The sequence below is a fragment of the Neofelis nebulosa genome, chromosome 16 (genome assembly GCF_028018385.1).
Source record: "Neofelis nebulosa isolate mNeoNeb1 chromosome 16, mNeoNeb1.pri, whole genome shotgun sequence".
Lineage (NCBI taxonomy): Eukaryota > Metazoa > Chordata > Mammalia > Carnivora > Felidae > Neofelis > Neofelis nebulosa.
Window position 1 is genome coordinate 29,048,820 of NC_080797.1, and position 14,675 is coordinate 29,063,494.

Consider the following 14,675-nt stretch of genomic DNA (forward strand, 5'->3'; position numbering starts at 1 on the left):
TGCAAACGACATATCAGATGAAGGGTTAGTATCCAAAATGTATAAAGAACTTATCAAACTCAATACCCAAAAAACAAAGAATCCAGTGAAGAAATGGGCAAAAGACATGAATAGACACTTCTCCAAGGAAGACATCAAGATGGCCAACCGACACATAAAAAAATGCTCAACATCATTCATCGTCAGGGAAATACAAATCAAAACCACAATGAGATACCACCTTACACCTGTCAGAATGGCTAACATTAACAACTCAGGCAACAACAGATGTTGGTGAGGATGCAGAGAAAGAGGATCTCTTTTGCATTGTTGGTGGCAATGCAAGCTGGTGCAGCCACTCTGGAGAACAGTATGGAGGTTCCTCAAAAAACTAAAAATAGAACTACCCTACGACCCAGCAATTACACTAGTAGGCATTTAACCACGGGATACAGGTGTGCTGTTTCGAAGGGACACATGCACCCCCATGTTTATAGCAGCACTATCAAAAATAGCCAAAGTATGGAAAGAGCCCAAATGTCCATCGATGGATGAATGGATAAAGAAGATGTGTTGTTTGTATACACACACACACACACACACACACACACACACACACACACACACTGGAGTATTACATACCCAGTGAAAATTTAAATTTATCTTTCAAAAGTAATGGTGAAATAAAGACTTTTTCAGAAATATAAAAGCTGAAAAGATTAATCAGCTGCAGATCCACAATACAAGAAATGTTAAAAGTCCTCCAGGCAGAAGAAAAATGTCACTGGGTAGAAATATGGATTAACACAAAGAAATGAAGAACACCAGAAATGAGAATCACAAATCTTAAAAAAATTCTTTGTGGTCTTTACAACAAATGGTGTTTGAACAATTGGATACCTATATGCAAACAACAACAACAAAACAAAAAACCCCAAAACAAAAACAAAACCCAACAACAAAACCTCAAAAAACCACTTTCACATATGTCATGCACCATATATAAAAATTAAAATTAATCATAGACCTCAATGTAAAACCTAAAATTGTAAAATTTCTGGAAGAAAATATAGGAGAAAATATTTGTGACCTTTGGTTAGTCAAATAAATCTTAGACACAACACAGCCATCATGAAAAAAATTCATAAATTGGATTTCTAAAAGCTTCAGTCCTTCAAAAGACACTGCTAAAGAGAATGAAAAGACAAGCCATACTATGAGAAAAAATATTTGCAAAGCCTATATCTGATAAAGGACTTATATCCAAACTATATAATAAACTCTCAAAACTCAATAACAAGAAAAGAAACCCAATAAAAAGTGGACAAAATATTTGAACAGATGCTTCTTCACCAAAGAAGATAACTCATCTGGTGGCAAATAAGCACACAAGATCATCAATATAAGTACAATGTCATACAGATCTCTAGAACTTTCTCACCTGGCATGACTAAAACTTTACACCCATTGAATAGCAACTCATTTTCCCCACCCTGCGGGCCCTAGCATCTGCCATCCTATTTTGTGCTTCGAGGAGTGTGACTACTTTAGATACCTTATATGAGTGAAATCATGTGGTATTTGTTCTCCTGTGGTTGGTTTAACTTAGCATAATGTCCTCAAAGTTCATCCATGTTTTAGCATGTGACAGTATTTCCTTCTTTTTTAATGGCTGAATAACATTCTACCGTATGTATATGGCACATTTTCTTTACACATTTATCCATCAATGGATATTTAGGTTCTTTCCACCTCTTAACGATTGTGAATAATGCTGGAATGAACGTGGGAGTGCACATATCTCTTTGGGATTCTGATTTCAGGTTTTTTTTGATATATACCCAGGCGTGTGATTGCTGGATCATATGGTAGTTTTATCTTTAATTTTTTGAAGAACCATTGTGCTGCTTTCCATAGTGGCTGCACCATTTTGCCTTCCTAACAACAGTTACCAAGGGTTCCAATTTCTCTATTTCCTTGTCTTGTTCTTTTCTTTGTATATGTGTGTTTTCCAACAGCCATTCTAACAGGTGTGAGGTGATCTATCATTGTGATTTTCATTTTCATTTCCTTCACAAGTAGTGATGTTGAACATCTTTTCAAATACCTGTTGGCCACCTGTAGGTTGAGAAATATCTATCCAAGTCCTTTGCCCATTTTAAAAATCGGGTTATTAATTTTTTTGCTATTGAGTTACAGGAGTTCCTTATATATTTTGGATATCTACTCCTTATCAGTTATATGGTTTGCAAGTATTTTCTCTCATTCCACAAGTTGCCTTTTTACTCTTTTTAAGTACTCTAAAAAGATATCCATATGTTTCATATTATAATTCAACTTTCCCCTCCTTATCTTAAACATAGTTTAATATGTTTATTTATCTATTTCTTCTTTGTTAATTACTCTACCTGTCCTTGTTATGGTTCAGTTAACTCAGCTAAACACATACTGAGTTGCTGTCTGGGACTCTATATGGAAAAGGGTCTGACTGTACAGATTATTGTGTTAATTCTCAACTAGGATGGAAATGATTTTAGTCCTTGTTTTTGAATAAGTTAATAAAATTCATTAAGTGCTGTCTAGGCAGTTTCTCATACGTTATCTAATATATCTACTCCTTTAGTTCTTGTCCACCACCTGTTCTGTTTCATGGTCCATCTGGCAGTGTCCATTTTGAGGAACAGTATCAATAGAGTGAATTTTTAAGGTACTAACAAACCATAATCTGTCTTCTCCCAAACTACTTATTTTTATGGTTTCTGTATTAGAGAAGGATGACAGCGATGATAACTGTAAGACAGAGAAATGACATTATCTGAGCTGCTTTTTAGAAGGATTAATCTGGCAAGCCAGGCATCAGCTTGATTCAAACATGGAAAAGACCAGAGGAGGGAGACAAGCTAATTAGCTGTACTGAGAATGGAGAACATGGGAAGAATGTGAGAAACTAGGAGAGTAGAATCCTCAGGGCATCATAAGTGACTGGATGTAGGAGATAATGAAGACAGTGATTCAAAGATGACTTCAAGAGTTAAAGCCAGGTGAGAGGAAAATTGGGGCACTATTAATAGAAATGGGGAAGTAGAAGCTAGTTTGGGCTGAGTCACACTGGTACCTTGTCTGATCAGAGCCGCCACACTCATTGGCAGTTAGTGCTGATATGCAGTTTTCTCCCCCATACCTAATGCATTAGAGTCCTGAGTATCTACAAAAAACCATTGTATTGTTACATTATTACATGACTTATTGTCTTTTATATTATACTGTCTATAACACTATACAGTACCATGGTTAAGAGCACAGGCTCTGGAGTCTGCCAGATATGAAATGAATCCTGGCACTGCCCATGACTAGACATGTAACCTTAGGCAAGTTATTTAACCTCTCTAAATCCTGTCTCCTTATTCACTGCTTAGATCAAAGGGTTGCGAGGATTAAGTAAGAACATGTATAAAGCTCTTAGCACTGTCTCTACAAAGAATAAGAACTTCAGTAAATGCAAGCTATCATTTTTATATGTTTAAAAGTGTCCCATTCTCAACATTTGTCGTAACGTTTCAAGAAGTCCATTGTATCCTACTAATGCGGGCATAAAAAAGGGAAGAGGCTTATTTTACTCTAGTAAATAATACTTTGAGTCTCTGAATAACTGCATATTAAATTTCAGCTCTCTGACATAGGTCTTAAAGGAAAACATTTGTTGAGAAAAATCTGGAGTCACTGCTGACTGGAATTTTCGGGAAGGGAAGAAAGATCTCTGGAAAATAGTAAAAGAAATCGGGAAAACCTAACTCTCTCAAATGTCACTTTTTATTGGTTTCCTCATGTTGAATACCTCAAAATGTAGAGAAAATATAAAAACAGTAAAGCTTTTAAAATGTGAAACATTTTATAAAATAATTATGTAACTATGTCAACATAGTTTTGTGCTATTAAATTGTTGGCCTTGAAGGTGAAACCTGAGATTTATTTTTATTGGAGCATCAAAACTGGTTAATTACTTGAAATTTAAGATTAAACATTTTTAAGTGAACATTCAGTGATGAAATAGCCATGGTCCTACAAAGGAAATTCTCCAGTTCTATATTTTGTTTTATCTTGGGAAGTTATTCCATAAAAAAAACTTTTAGATACAAGATTGTAAAGCTTGTATCATTTTACAGAATCAAAAAATGTTTTTGCAAAGTGTTACCTAAGTAAATTTACTCGTGATATGATTACTTTAATAATATTTATTCACTTTTGGAGAAAATAATGATAGATTAACTGGGAAGGCGATTCTTTAAATCTAATTTAGCTCATGGGCGCCTAGGTGGCTCAATTGGTTAAGCATCCAGCTCTTGATTTCGTTTCAGGTCGTGGTCTCTTGCTTTGTGGGCTTGAGCCCTGAGTTGGGGTCCATGCTGTTTGGGATTCTCTCTTTCTGCCCCTCTCCTGCTTGTGCTCTCCCTTTCTCTTTCAAAATAAACTTAAAAAATTTGTTTAAATCTAATTTAGATCAAAACATCAAAATGTCATAATGGTTACTTATTTTTCTTTATTGCACTTAAGGTATTTAAGAATATTTTCAGGGGCACCTGGGTGGCTCAGTCGGTTGGGTGTCCGACTTCGGCTCAGGTCATGATCTTGCGGTCCGTGAGTTCGAGCCCCGCATCGGGCTCTGGGCTGACAGCTCAGAGCCTGTAGCCTGTTTCGGATTCTGTGTCTCCTTCTCTCTCTGACCCTCCCCTGCTCATGCTCTGTCTCTCTCTGTCTCAAAAATAAATAAATGTTAAAAAAAAAAAAAAAGAATATTTTCAGATTTATTCTTGCAGACTTATCATGATTAGAATCTCTCTCATGTTACTCCATAGGCTTTCTTTTCTCTAAGTAGTGTGTTATTTTTTTTTTTTAATGTTTTATTTATTTTTGAGAGAGAGACAGAGCACGAGCAGGGGTGGGGTGGAGAGAGAAGGGGGGGGCACAGAATCTGAAGTAGGCTCCAGGCTCTGAACTGTCAGCAGAGCCCGACATGGGGCTTGAACTCACAAACCGCGAGATCATGACCTGAGCTGAGGTTGGACGCTTACTGACTGAGCCACCCAGGTGCCCCTAAATAGCGTGTTATTTAATATGAGGAGTCAATCTGTTCCTATTATAAGACTATGTGTTTTACAGTCTCCTTCTTCTCTTAAAGTTATCTCTCCCTTGTGGGTCTTGTGAGGGAACTTTGTTGTATATTAGCTACTTTTTGAATTCTCACACTTTAAGATGAAATTTACCAGATAAGACTGGCTTACATAAAAACAAGATCTGTGCACCTCTCTAGAGCTACTTTAACAAGTAGTGATCTGCTTTTAAAAAACCATACCCAGACTACTCCAAAAAGCATAGTTTCTAGCAGACATTCAAAGATATCCAGGTTGAATACTACATTTTCAAATTTTTTTTTAATATGAAATTTATTGTCAAATTGGTTTCCATACAACACCCAGTGCTCATCCCAACAGGTGTCCTCCTCAATATCCCTCACCCACCCATCCCTCCCTCCCACCCCCCATCAACCCTCAGTTTATTCTCAGGTTTTAAGTACTTTCCAAAAGAGCTGGCTGGGGGTGCAAGGGCCAACTTCATACAACTGAATATGACAATCTATGCATTTAATATTTACCTGTAGGCAGTTACGTGCATGCAACCTTATCTTTGGATTTTAAATATAAAGAAATAAGTTTAATCTTGTAAAAACAAAACAATGAACAGTGAGAGAGAAGAGACTGATGGGAGTATTCTCTTGTAGATGTGAGAGCCAGCCAGGTCATGATCAAGATGACTCACAACCTCAGGGGTGTGTGACTCAGGAGGCTAATGCAAGAATATTAGCTTCATGACATGCATCTTAGTCATCTTCATAAAGGATTCATTGTTTTGGAAAAGTAAGGGCCTCACAAATAGTGTGAAACACTGAGTTTATTTGGTGAAAATTCAATTCTTTGCTTTGACTAAGCCACGATAATTGTGGCAGGGTCAATTTCACAGAAATTCTGCCAGTGAGTCAGATTATCATTTGCACATATGCCCTCTCACCTAGTATCTATTAAAGCAGCTATTAACTAAATCCAATGCCTATGAATGGCCATTTAGTAACAGGATTCAGTACAAGTCCCAAGGAAATGAACATACATTGGGAAATAAGTTTTAATTAGGAATGTGTAATTTCTTAAAGCAGAACAGTGTAATTATGATTTAGCATCAGGCAAGTTAGAGTATTACCATTAATAATCTACTGTTAATTTACCCCAAGTAGCTACTATTTGAGGTCAGTATGCTGTGATTTGCTTTGTGTATTTTAATTCTCCCTTGTCCTCTTTACATATTCCATCATAAGATTTATTATATTTATCTTGGTGGGTGGGTGGATGAGCTAATGGGTGATGGGCATTAAGGAGGGCACTTGTTGGAATAAGCACTGGGTGTTTAAGTGATGAATCACTGGGTTCTTCTCCTGAAACCAATACTATACTGTATGTTAACTAACTTGAATTTAAATACAGAAATTAAAAAAAAAGAGACTTAAAAAAAGATTTATTACATTTATCTATAAAAACCAATAACCTTTATCTTTCCTTTTGCTCAGCAGCAAACTTAGTTTCTGTCTGTCTCTGTGGAAGAAGATAGTCCATTAAGATGGTCAGAAAGAGTGACAGGTTTCAGGTTGGTTACTTCAAGCATAATTCCACATTAACACAATGGTGATGAAGTTTTTAAAATGGACCCCAAAATAATTTTAAAAACTTGAGTTAAAAACTTAAATAATGTTTCATATTAATATCTCTCAAAGACATTAGGATTTGGGACTAGACAAGGAACTTATGGTTGGTTAGCCAGCTATATATTCCACACTGGTACATAATCTGCTGTAACTATTTTATCATTAAAGCTCAGGTTCTTGGATGGTTGACAGCTAGGAATCTAGTAACTTGCTGCAGCGGGATCCTGGACAGTGCACTTAAATGACCTTTTCCCCATTGTTGGGCTGGGTATCTGGAAACATCAATTTCGGTAGAACAGTTGTTCAAAACAGCTGTCTTGAGAAGTAAAAGAAAGAGACTTTTTACTAATGAAGCAAATGTTAACTTTTTAAAAAATTTTAATTTTCTATTTTGTATTTTATCTCCCTTCTAGTCTTTTTTTTTGGTGTGTGTGTGTGTGTGTGCAAATGTTAGTGTTAATACCCCACTTGTAGCTCAGATGTTATCCAGCAACTTCTGCTTCAGTGGTCAAAACACTATCACGATGATCAAACCATTGCAGTTATTATTAAGGTAACTATCAAGCGAGCTATGCCTGTACTCTTTTTATTAATTCAAGCAAACATTTATTGCATATGTACTCTTTCTGGCATTAAGTGTTGAGTTTCATACAAAATGGTCAGCAGACAATTACAAAGCCACTGTGCATCAAATCTGGGAATAATCTGTAAGGTGTTAGTCACTGCACTGAAATAACACAACTAAAGAACATCAGTGAAAACAGGCTGGTCCTTCTAACACAAAGTTATCATAATAAATGCTAGTGGTAAGATGAGTAAAGAATTATACACTGACAGCTTAGAATTCCAGAACGAAGGTATCTCCTAAAACCTAAGTGAATTCAGGACAAATATTCAAAAAGTACTTGCAAACAAAGCTGGAAGAGTAGGGCCTGTCAGCTACAGGAGGTCCTGCCAGCTTGGAAGTGTAAAGAGCTGGGAAAAACTTAGGTAGGCAAAGAAAGACAAATACCTCATGATTTCACTTATATTTAGAATCTAAAAACAAATGAACAAACATCTCTTAAATACAAAGAACAAACTGGTGGCCACCAGAGGGGAGGTGGGTAGGGGGATGGGTGAAATAGATAGAGGGGATTAAGAGGTACAAACTTCCAGTCATAAAATAATTAAGTCACGGAGATTAAAAGTACAGCTCTCTGCCTGTTCCCTTAAACAATGTGTTTATGAACAACTTCTAACCAATTCTAAAAGTAACTTTTTTTTGCATTTCTGTAAATAGAATGTGTGGTCCTTAAACATGTAAAGGCACTTATCTTCAACTGCAGTGGTACTCTCCAAACCAGTGGTTCTTAAAGTGTGATCTGGGGACCCCTGCGGGTTTTGAAGATACTTTCAAGGGCGTCCACAAAATCAAAACTATTTTCATAATACTAAAAGGTTACTGTATTTTTCCACACTTATTCTTTTCCAAGTACAGAAGAATTTTCCAGAGCTTATATGATTATTCACAAAGAACAGGTCTACTCTTGCTTTTTAAAAAATGAACAGATATTTTAACAATTTCTCAGTTTTAACTTCTAATATGGTAAATATCAATAGATATAACTCATATAGACACAAGCTTTTAGGGTCCTCAATAAACTTAAAAAAACGTTGGTTTATTTACTTAGAGAGTACACAAGTGAGGGGAGGGGTAGAGAGAGAAGAGAGAGGGAATCCCAGGTAGGCTCCACACTGACAGCGTGTGGGCTCGATCCCACAAACTCTGAGATCACGACCTGAGATGAAATCAAGAGTCAGATGCTTAACCAACTGAGCCACCCAGGCGCCCCAAATCCTCAGTGATTTTTTTAAGTGTGTAAAAGGGTGCTGACAACCAGAAAGTTTGAGAACCACTGCTCTAAACAGACTAGTGCAAGAATGCCTGAAGTGCCCAATAAATGATTTATACCTCTTCAGACATATCCTCTAGAGTATTATTTCAGATCATCTGCATACTTCGAATCAGCCAGCAAATTTAGTAGCCAGGCTACAGTGTACATGACCATTCACTACCTCACTATTGAAGATTGAGGGTCATTTAAAACCCATCACTTGTGATTTATTTATTTTTTATTATTTATTACTATTTTTAATGAATATTTATTTTTGAGAGAGAGAGACAGAGTGAGGGTGAGCCGAGGAGGGGCAGAGAGAGAGGCAGACACAGAATCCAAAGCAGGCTCCAGGCTCTAAGCTGTCAGCACAGAGCCCAACGTGGGGCTCGAACTCACGAACCATGAGATCATGACCTAAGCCAAAGTTGGATGTTTGACTGAGCCACTCAGGGCCCCCTCCCTCATCACTTATGATTTAAAACCCATTTAACTGTGATTAAGAAACTATTTCATAGGATTTGAGTAATACTTTAAAATATAGAAAGATATATCTTTAATGTACAAGGATTTATCTTAGTGTATACTACAAAAAGTTTCAATCAGTTTACTATTTTTGGGGGGGGTAAAGTTGTTTTACTTCAACCGCAACCAAAGAAAAATATATAAAACAAAAATATGACTGCAATTCGTATGTTCTTTTAAATAAAATAGAAAGCATGATGTGACATGTTTTCTAAAATTATGCCAGGAAAACAATATGATTCTGTTTCTGTGATAAAGTGCAATGTTTTGGATGTAAGAAGCACAAATTATAAAGGTTTGTCAAGCAGGTCTACAGAAATATAAGGAAAGTCAATCCAAGTTTGCTTTCCTTTCTTGTAAATGTGTTTCAAGTCATATGGTAAGACACAGAATTCATTTGTAAACAGCAATTAAGATAACATATTGCTTTTTGAGGGAAGATTAGTATGCTAATTTTAGAAGGCAAATACTGGTTAGTAAATATCCAGTCTCTCACGGATTAAAGCACTCAACTGAATGGTATGTTCTAACCATTTAGAGTGCTAAAAGAAAAGGTCTTGAAAGAAAAGACAACTTTAAGGAGCTGAAACACTAATATCATAGCACCTGTATCAATGGAAAACTGTGTCTTTAAGTTCTAGTGTAAACAATAAGATGAGACACAATCTGTAAAGGATATACAATTGCTTTTGTTAGGAATGCATTATTTGGGCAGAGAGCTCCCTAAAGATTTAGGCATGCTTTGAAAAATCGTTGGATTTACTTTGGTTTTACTGAACGTTTAGGCTGAAGCTCAGTGCAATAGAAAAGATTTCTGTTGTTTTCTAGATACAAGTGATACCGGTGTCTAAATATCAAGCTCACTAGAATACATCTGCCAAAGATCTCACTAAACCTTTATATAGAGTGGAAATATACCATCAAGTATCAACAGAACCCAACACAAAGGGTTCTCAAAACTACACAGCTCAATACCCAGTGCTCATCACAAGTGCCCTCCTTAATCCCCATCACCTATGCCCCTCTGGTAACTATCAGTTTGTTGTCTATAGTTAAGAGTTTGTTTCTTGGTTTGCCTCTCTCTTTTTTTCCCCTATGATCATTTGTTTTGTTTCTCAAATGCCACATATAAGTGAAATCATGTCTCCAACCTGTTTTATTACGGCTATGCATTCTGGTTTTGGCACAAATCATTTATTTAGTCTTTTGACTAGATTTATTCAGGCTTTGGATATAATCAATCTATCAGCACTAAAATAAAGCTGAATGCAATTCCTTTCTGGGCTAGAAATACACAACTGTATCTACTAAGCAACTAGCATGTGGTTAACTGAAGAAACGGTGAGCAGGATGAATAGGATTGGGAACTAAAACTGACTGAGGTCATCAATTCACTATAGTTGACCGAGGTATGGTAATTGCAGCAATACAATCAATTATTTTATGCTCCAACTGGGTCAGTCATTGAAAAACACTCAGCATAATGAATTCCAGAATGGAGAGCAGGCATGAATGAATCCTTTCCTGTGTGAGTTATGCATGTGGTGCCATATAGATTAGCACTGGACAAGGGGTGAGGAGGAGACCAAAGGAAAGATGAACATAATCTATAAGATAAAATTAAAAATGCACTTGGGGGAGTAGAGCTATGGATTACTAGGTACTAGAGGGAGCAGACCATCTATTTATTAAGGCTACTGGAGACAGTTTGGTTCATTTTGAACAAATAAATAAGAGGCACAAGCAGTGATACAACAAACAGGTCTCTCAATTAGACTGTCTTTGAAATGATCAACAAAATGAGAGTCTTTGAAAAGATCAGGTTCCGGACTGCAGAAACATGCAGTATGTATAAAAAGTGTAAAGAAACAGGTGCCTGAGTGAGAAAAGGACTAAGTTGTTTAGATGTTGCCAGGACAGGACTAAAAGCACTGTCTGAGAGTCCAAGTAAATAAAAGTACTGTCCGTCACTAGAAATGGCCACTAGAATGAAAATGAAACACATTCTCTACAAAACACGTAACTATTAGCACCAAGTTCACCTGGGTGACTAGGGCTGAAGTTAGTCAACACTCACTTCTGAAATCCAGGACCTTAGAAAGGTTGTTTCCCCCATCACCACTTTTACCCTTGTTTTCTTTCAGAATTTCCAGGAATCAATGCTTCCAACTGTTCAAAATTACAATGTATATGATGAGTATAATGTATTTGTGTTTATCTTTCTATTCTATGGTTATAGGCTTATGGTTAAGGGAGACTTAAGTGAGCGTGGAAACTGGAAACAAACTTTTCGCCTATTGCCCATTTCCATTTTCGCCTGGGCATCCCTAGAAAAAGCCCTTCTGGGGTTCTAACCTCTCAGATCCTGTTGTGTGCGAGCACCGCCCATGCTCTGCCTCGGCATTCGAAGAGAAGTTCTCAATGGTGTATGTCTCTGTTCATCCAGGTAAGCAAGGTCCTCCAAGTGGGCAGAGCTTGTGGCTGACAAGACAGAAAAGTTCAGTCAGAATACGTAAGCTTAGAAAACTTACAGTTAGTCTGTACCTCCCAAACTTGGGAATCAGAGATTACGCCAGCATATATATTTACCAGGAGTTTTGCTGAACTCAATGTCCTCACCAGTGTCTAGAACATGTGCCAGGGAAAAAAATGTCAAGAGTTGTCTTCAGCTCCTTCATCACTATCAACTGCCTGAGCTTATGAAGAGTACTGGCAACAAGTTAGCAAACACATTAGTACTCGATAACAAAGATTATTAGTTTTTGCTTCTTTTGGGTCACAGATGCCATTTGTAGAACAAGGTATAAACATCATCAGATTGAGCTGTAAGAAAAACATGAAGTTCTATTTTCAACATTTTCCCTTCATGTTCAAGAATGAAACATGAAAACCTTCTGAAAACATTTTTCACCTGTATGTATATATTAGAAAGATGGGCACCTGGGACAACAGACTGAGAACTGCTAAAGAGCATTTAGGGAACTGTCAATGTCCATGAATTCTAAAAAGCACTTTGTTGCCCTCTGAACATAGGTAATAATGGTCTCCCATTGAATGAAGAAACCCTTTAACCCAGGCACAACACAGAGAGAGAAAATGGCACAAGAAAGGGGGATAAACGGGTATTGGCACTGCTGTATACTGAGAGCTGTTGGGTCCATTCACAATAAACCAAAAAATGAAGAAATTAAGAATCAGAAAGTGCTGGGCACAAAAATAGTTTTTAACAGCAACAACACAACCCCCAAACTTCTGTCAGAAAATAATTATTTAGAGCTTATAAATTATTAATGAAACTGTTGATTCAATCTGTTGCCAATTATGTAAGATACTGGGTTGGGGGTTACTCAGTTATTCAACGACAATTATTTATCCAGAGTTTACTGTGTGCCAGGCCCTGTTTTTGATGCCCTCCCTGGCTTAGCTGCCAGTTTGCCTCTGGTGACTGTTTTGAGTGGGTGAGAAGAAACAAACTGAGATCATTCTTGGCTGGAGAGCTCTAATGAAGTATTGTCCACATCCCCAATTGAGATTAAGACACAAACAACCATACACAGTGGATTATGACTAAGTGGCACAAAGAAAGTCACAAAGTGCTCTCTGGGCTGAAAAAGGGAGTGAAAAGACAGAGAAAACAGAAAAGAGATAGAGGAAAACAGAAAAGAACAAGAGAGAACATGTGCCAGAGATCTATATTCCCCTCATCCTTCAACTAATGCAATTAGCTTAGTTACTTGGGTCTACTGGAAACCGAGATGACAGGAACTTAACTAGATCACAGGTATACTTTCTATGAGGAAATAAAAGTCTCTGGAAGCTAGTCTAGGGAACTAAACCAAGAAAGGAAGTCAAATGCCATGTTACACATCAGTGGGAGAGTCTCGGAGGAATAAGAGATAATCTTGATTTCCGCATTCTGAAATTAAAACTATCCAGAATAGATAACTATTTAATCTTTTATTTAAAAACACTGGAGACGATGACTCTTATACCGTTCCCACTGGGAGAGTAACAGAGGAATAAGAGATAATCTTGATCTCTGCGTTCTGAAATTAAAACTATCCAGGAAAGATAACTACATGATTTTTCATTTAAAAACACTGGGGACGATGACTTACACCATTCCCACTGGTACTCTAATGTGGTTCTGTGAATTAGTTCTTTCTGAAGTTTAATAGTGTCTCTCCTGCTTTAATCAAAGTCTGTTTTGTTTGGTTCTTCATATGTGTAGCTATCTCCCACCACCTCCCAAGGGGGGGAACCCTCAGAGGTCCCATTCCCGTAGAGCTCTCCTTGGAGCTCAGAAATATTAGCATCAGCTGAGCAGGGCTCCTTTCACAGAGATCGGAGTTTCAGCTTTGTGGGGCCTTTCTTCCAAGTTTCTATAGTTTAACAATCCCACCCTCCTCTTGTTCCACAGGCTCAGAGGTGGTAGCTGCTTCCGGCAGTTGCCAAACCCATACTACCCTCTGTGTTTTCTTTTTACCTTTCCAGTTCATTTAAACATAGTCTAGCATTCTTTATATATCGAATTTTCTGTTAAAATAACTGTGGTTCCTGCCTCCTGGCTAGCCTCAACTGGTACAGAATAGAAAATAATGGAGAAGCAATCCTTTCAGATATGTATGTTGATAATAAAGCAGCATCACAGAGTGAAGACGTGAGAGGAATCTTAAAGGTCATCTGGTCCGGAGGTCAGCAAACTAAGGCCTGTAGATGAATTCTGGCCTCCTGCCTATTTTTGTAAATAAAGTTTTATTGGAACACAGCCTTGCCTATTCATCAAGTATTCATTTACAACAGAGTTGAGTAGTTGCCAGAGAGGCCATTTTGGCCTGCGAAGTCTAAAATATTTACTAGATGGTCTTTATATACAAAATGTTTTGACCCTAAATTAGTTAAATCCCCTCATTTTATATATTAGGAGACAGTAGAGTGACTTGTCTACAGTGAATCACTCATTTATGGCAGAGTCTGGCCTCAAAACCAGCTATCTGGCCCGTCAATCCAGTGAGTGCTATTTGCATTGTACCATCTCTCCCTCTTTAAAGCTAAACAGATTTAATTCTCTCTTAAGAATCTTAGTTTTCATCCCTTCTTCATCTTTGTCACTTTCCCTCAACTCTGTTTTTTATGGCTTCAAAGATAAGTAATCAAACTTGGGCAATAATAAAGACCTTGTATGCAAAGTGAAGAGGCCTGTCATTGCAGGCTAATAAATCTCTAGGCTTCAAATATTTTCCATAGTAAGAAACAAAAGAACAAATAAAAGCCCCAAATTTGTAATTTTTTTTAGTAAGAAAAAATATGTAAAGTTACTTTCTAAAGCTGATAAACTGAAGAGTAATATGAAAGAAGTATCAGTGACAATGAGAATCTTTTACTCACATTAAAACACAATGCAAACAAAACCTTAACAGGTGGATGAGTGTTAAGTTTTGAATTACCATTTTGGCAATATTTGATGGCACATTATATAATTTTAAAGCAAGGTTCTCTTATTAAAATGGTTCCACATGCCAACACACTAACATGGTTTGATACAT

At 37.1% G+C, this 14,675-nt stretch overlaps 1 protein-coding gene across 11 annotated transcripts in view; it reads right to left on the reverse strand.

The window, feature by feature from the left end:
• The window catches only part of TANC2 (tetratricopeptide repeat, ankyrin repeat and coiled-coil containing 2), a 364,297-nt gene that overhangs the window by 112,005 nt on the left and 237,617 nt on the right, over positions 1-14,675 (reverse strand). For all 11 annotated transcript variants that reach the window (XM_058703494.1, XM_058703493.1, XM_058703491.1 and 8 more), the window contains one exon: positions 11,485-11,610. In XM_058703494.1, the coding sequence (XP_058559477.1) occupies positions 11,485-11,610 (126 nt within the window). The remainder of the gene's footprint in view (positions 1-11,484; positions 11,611-14,675) is intronic.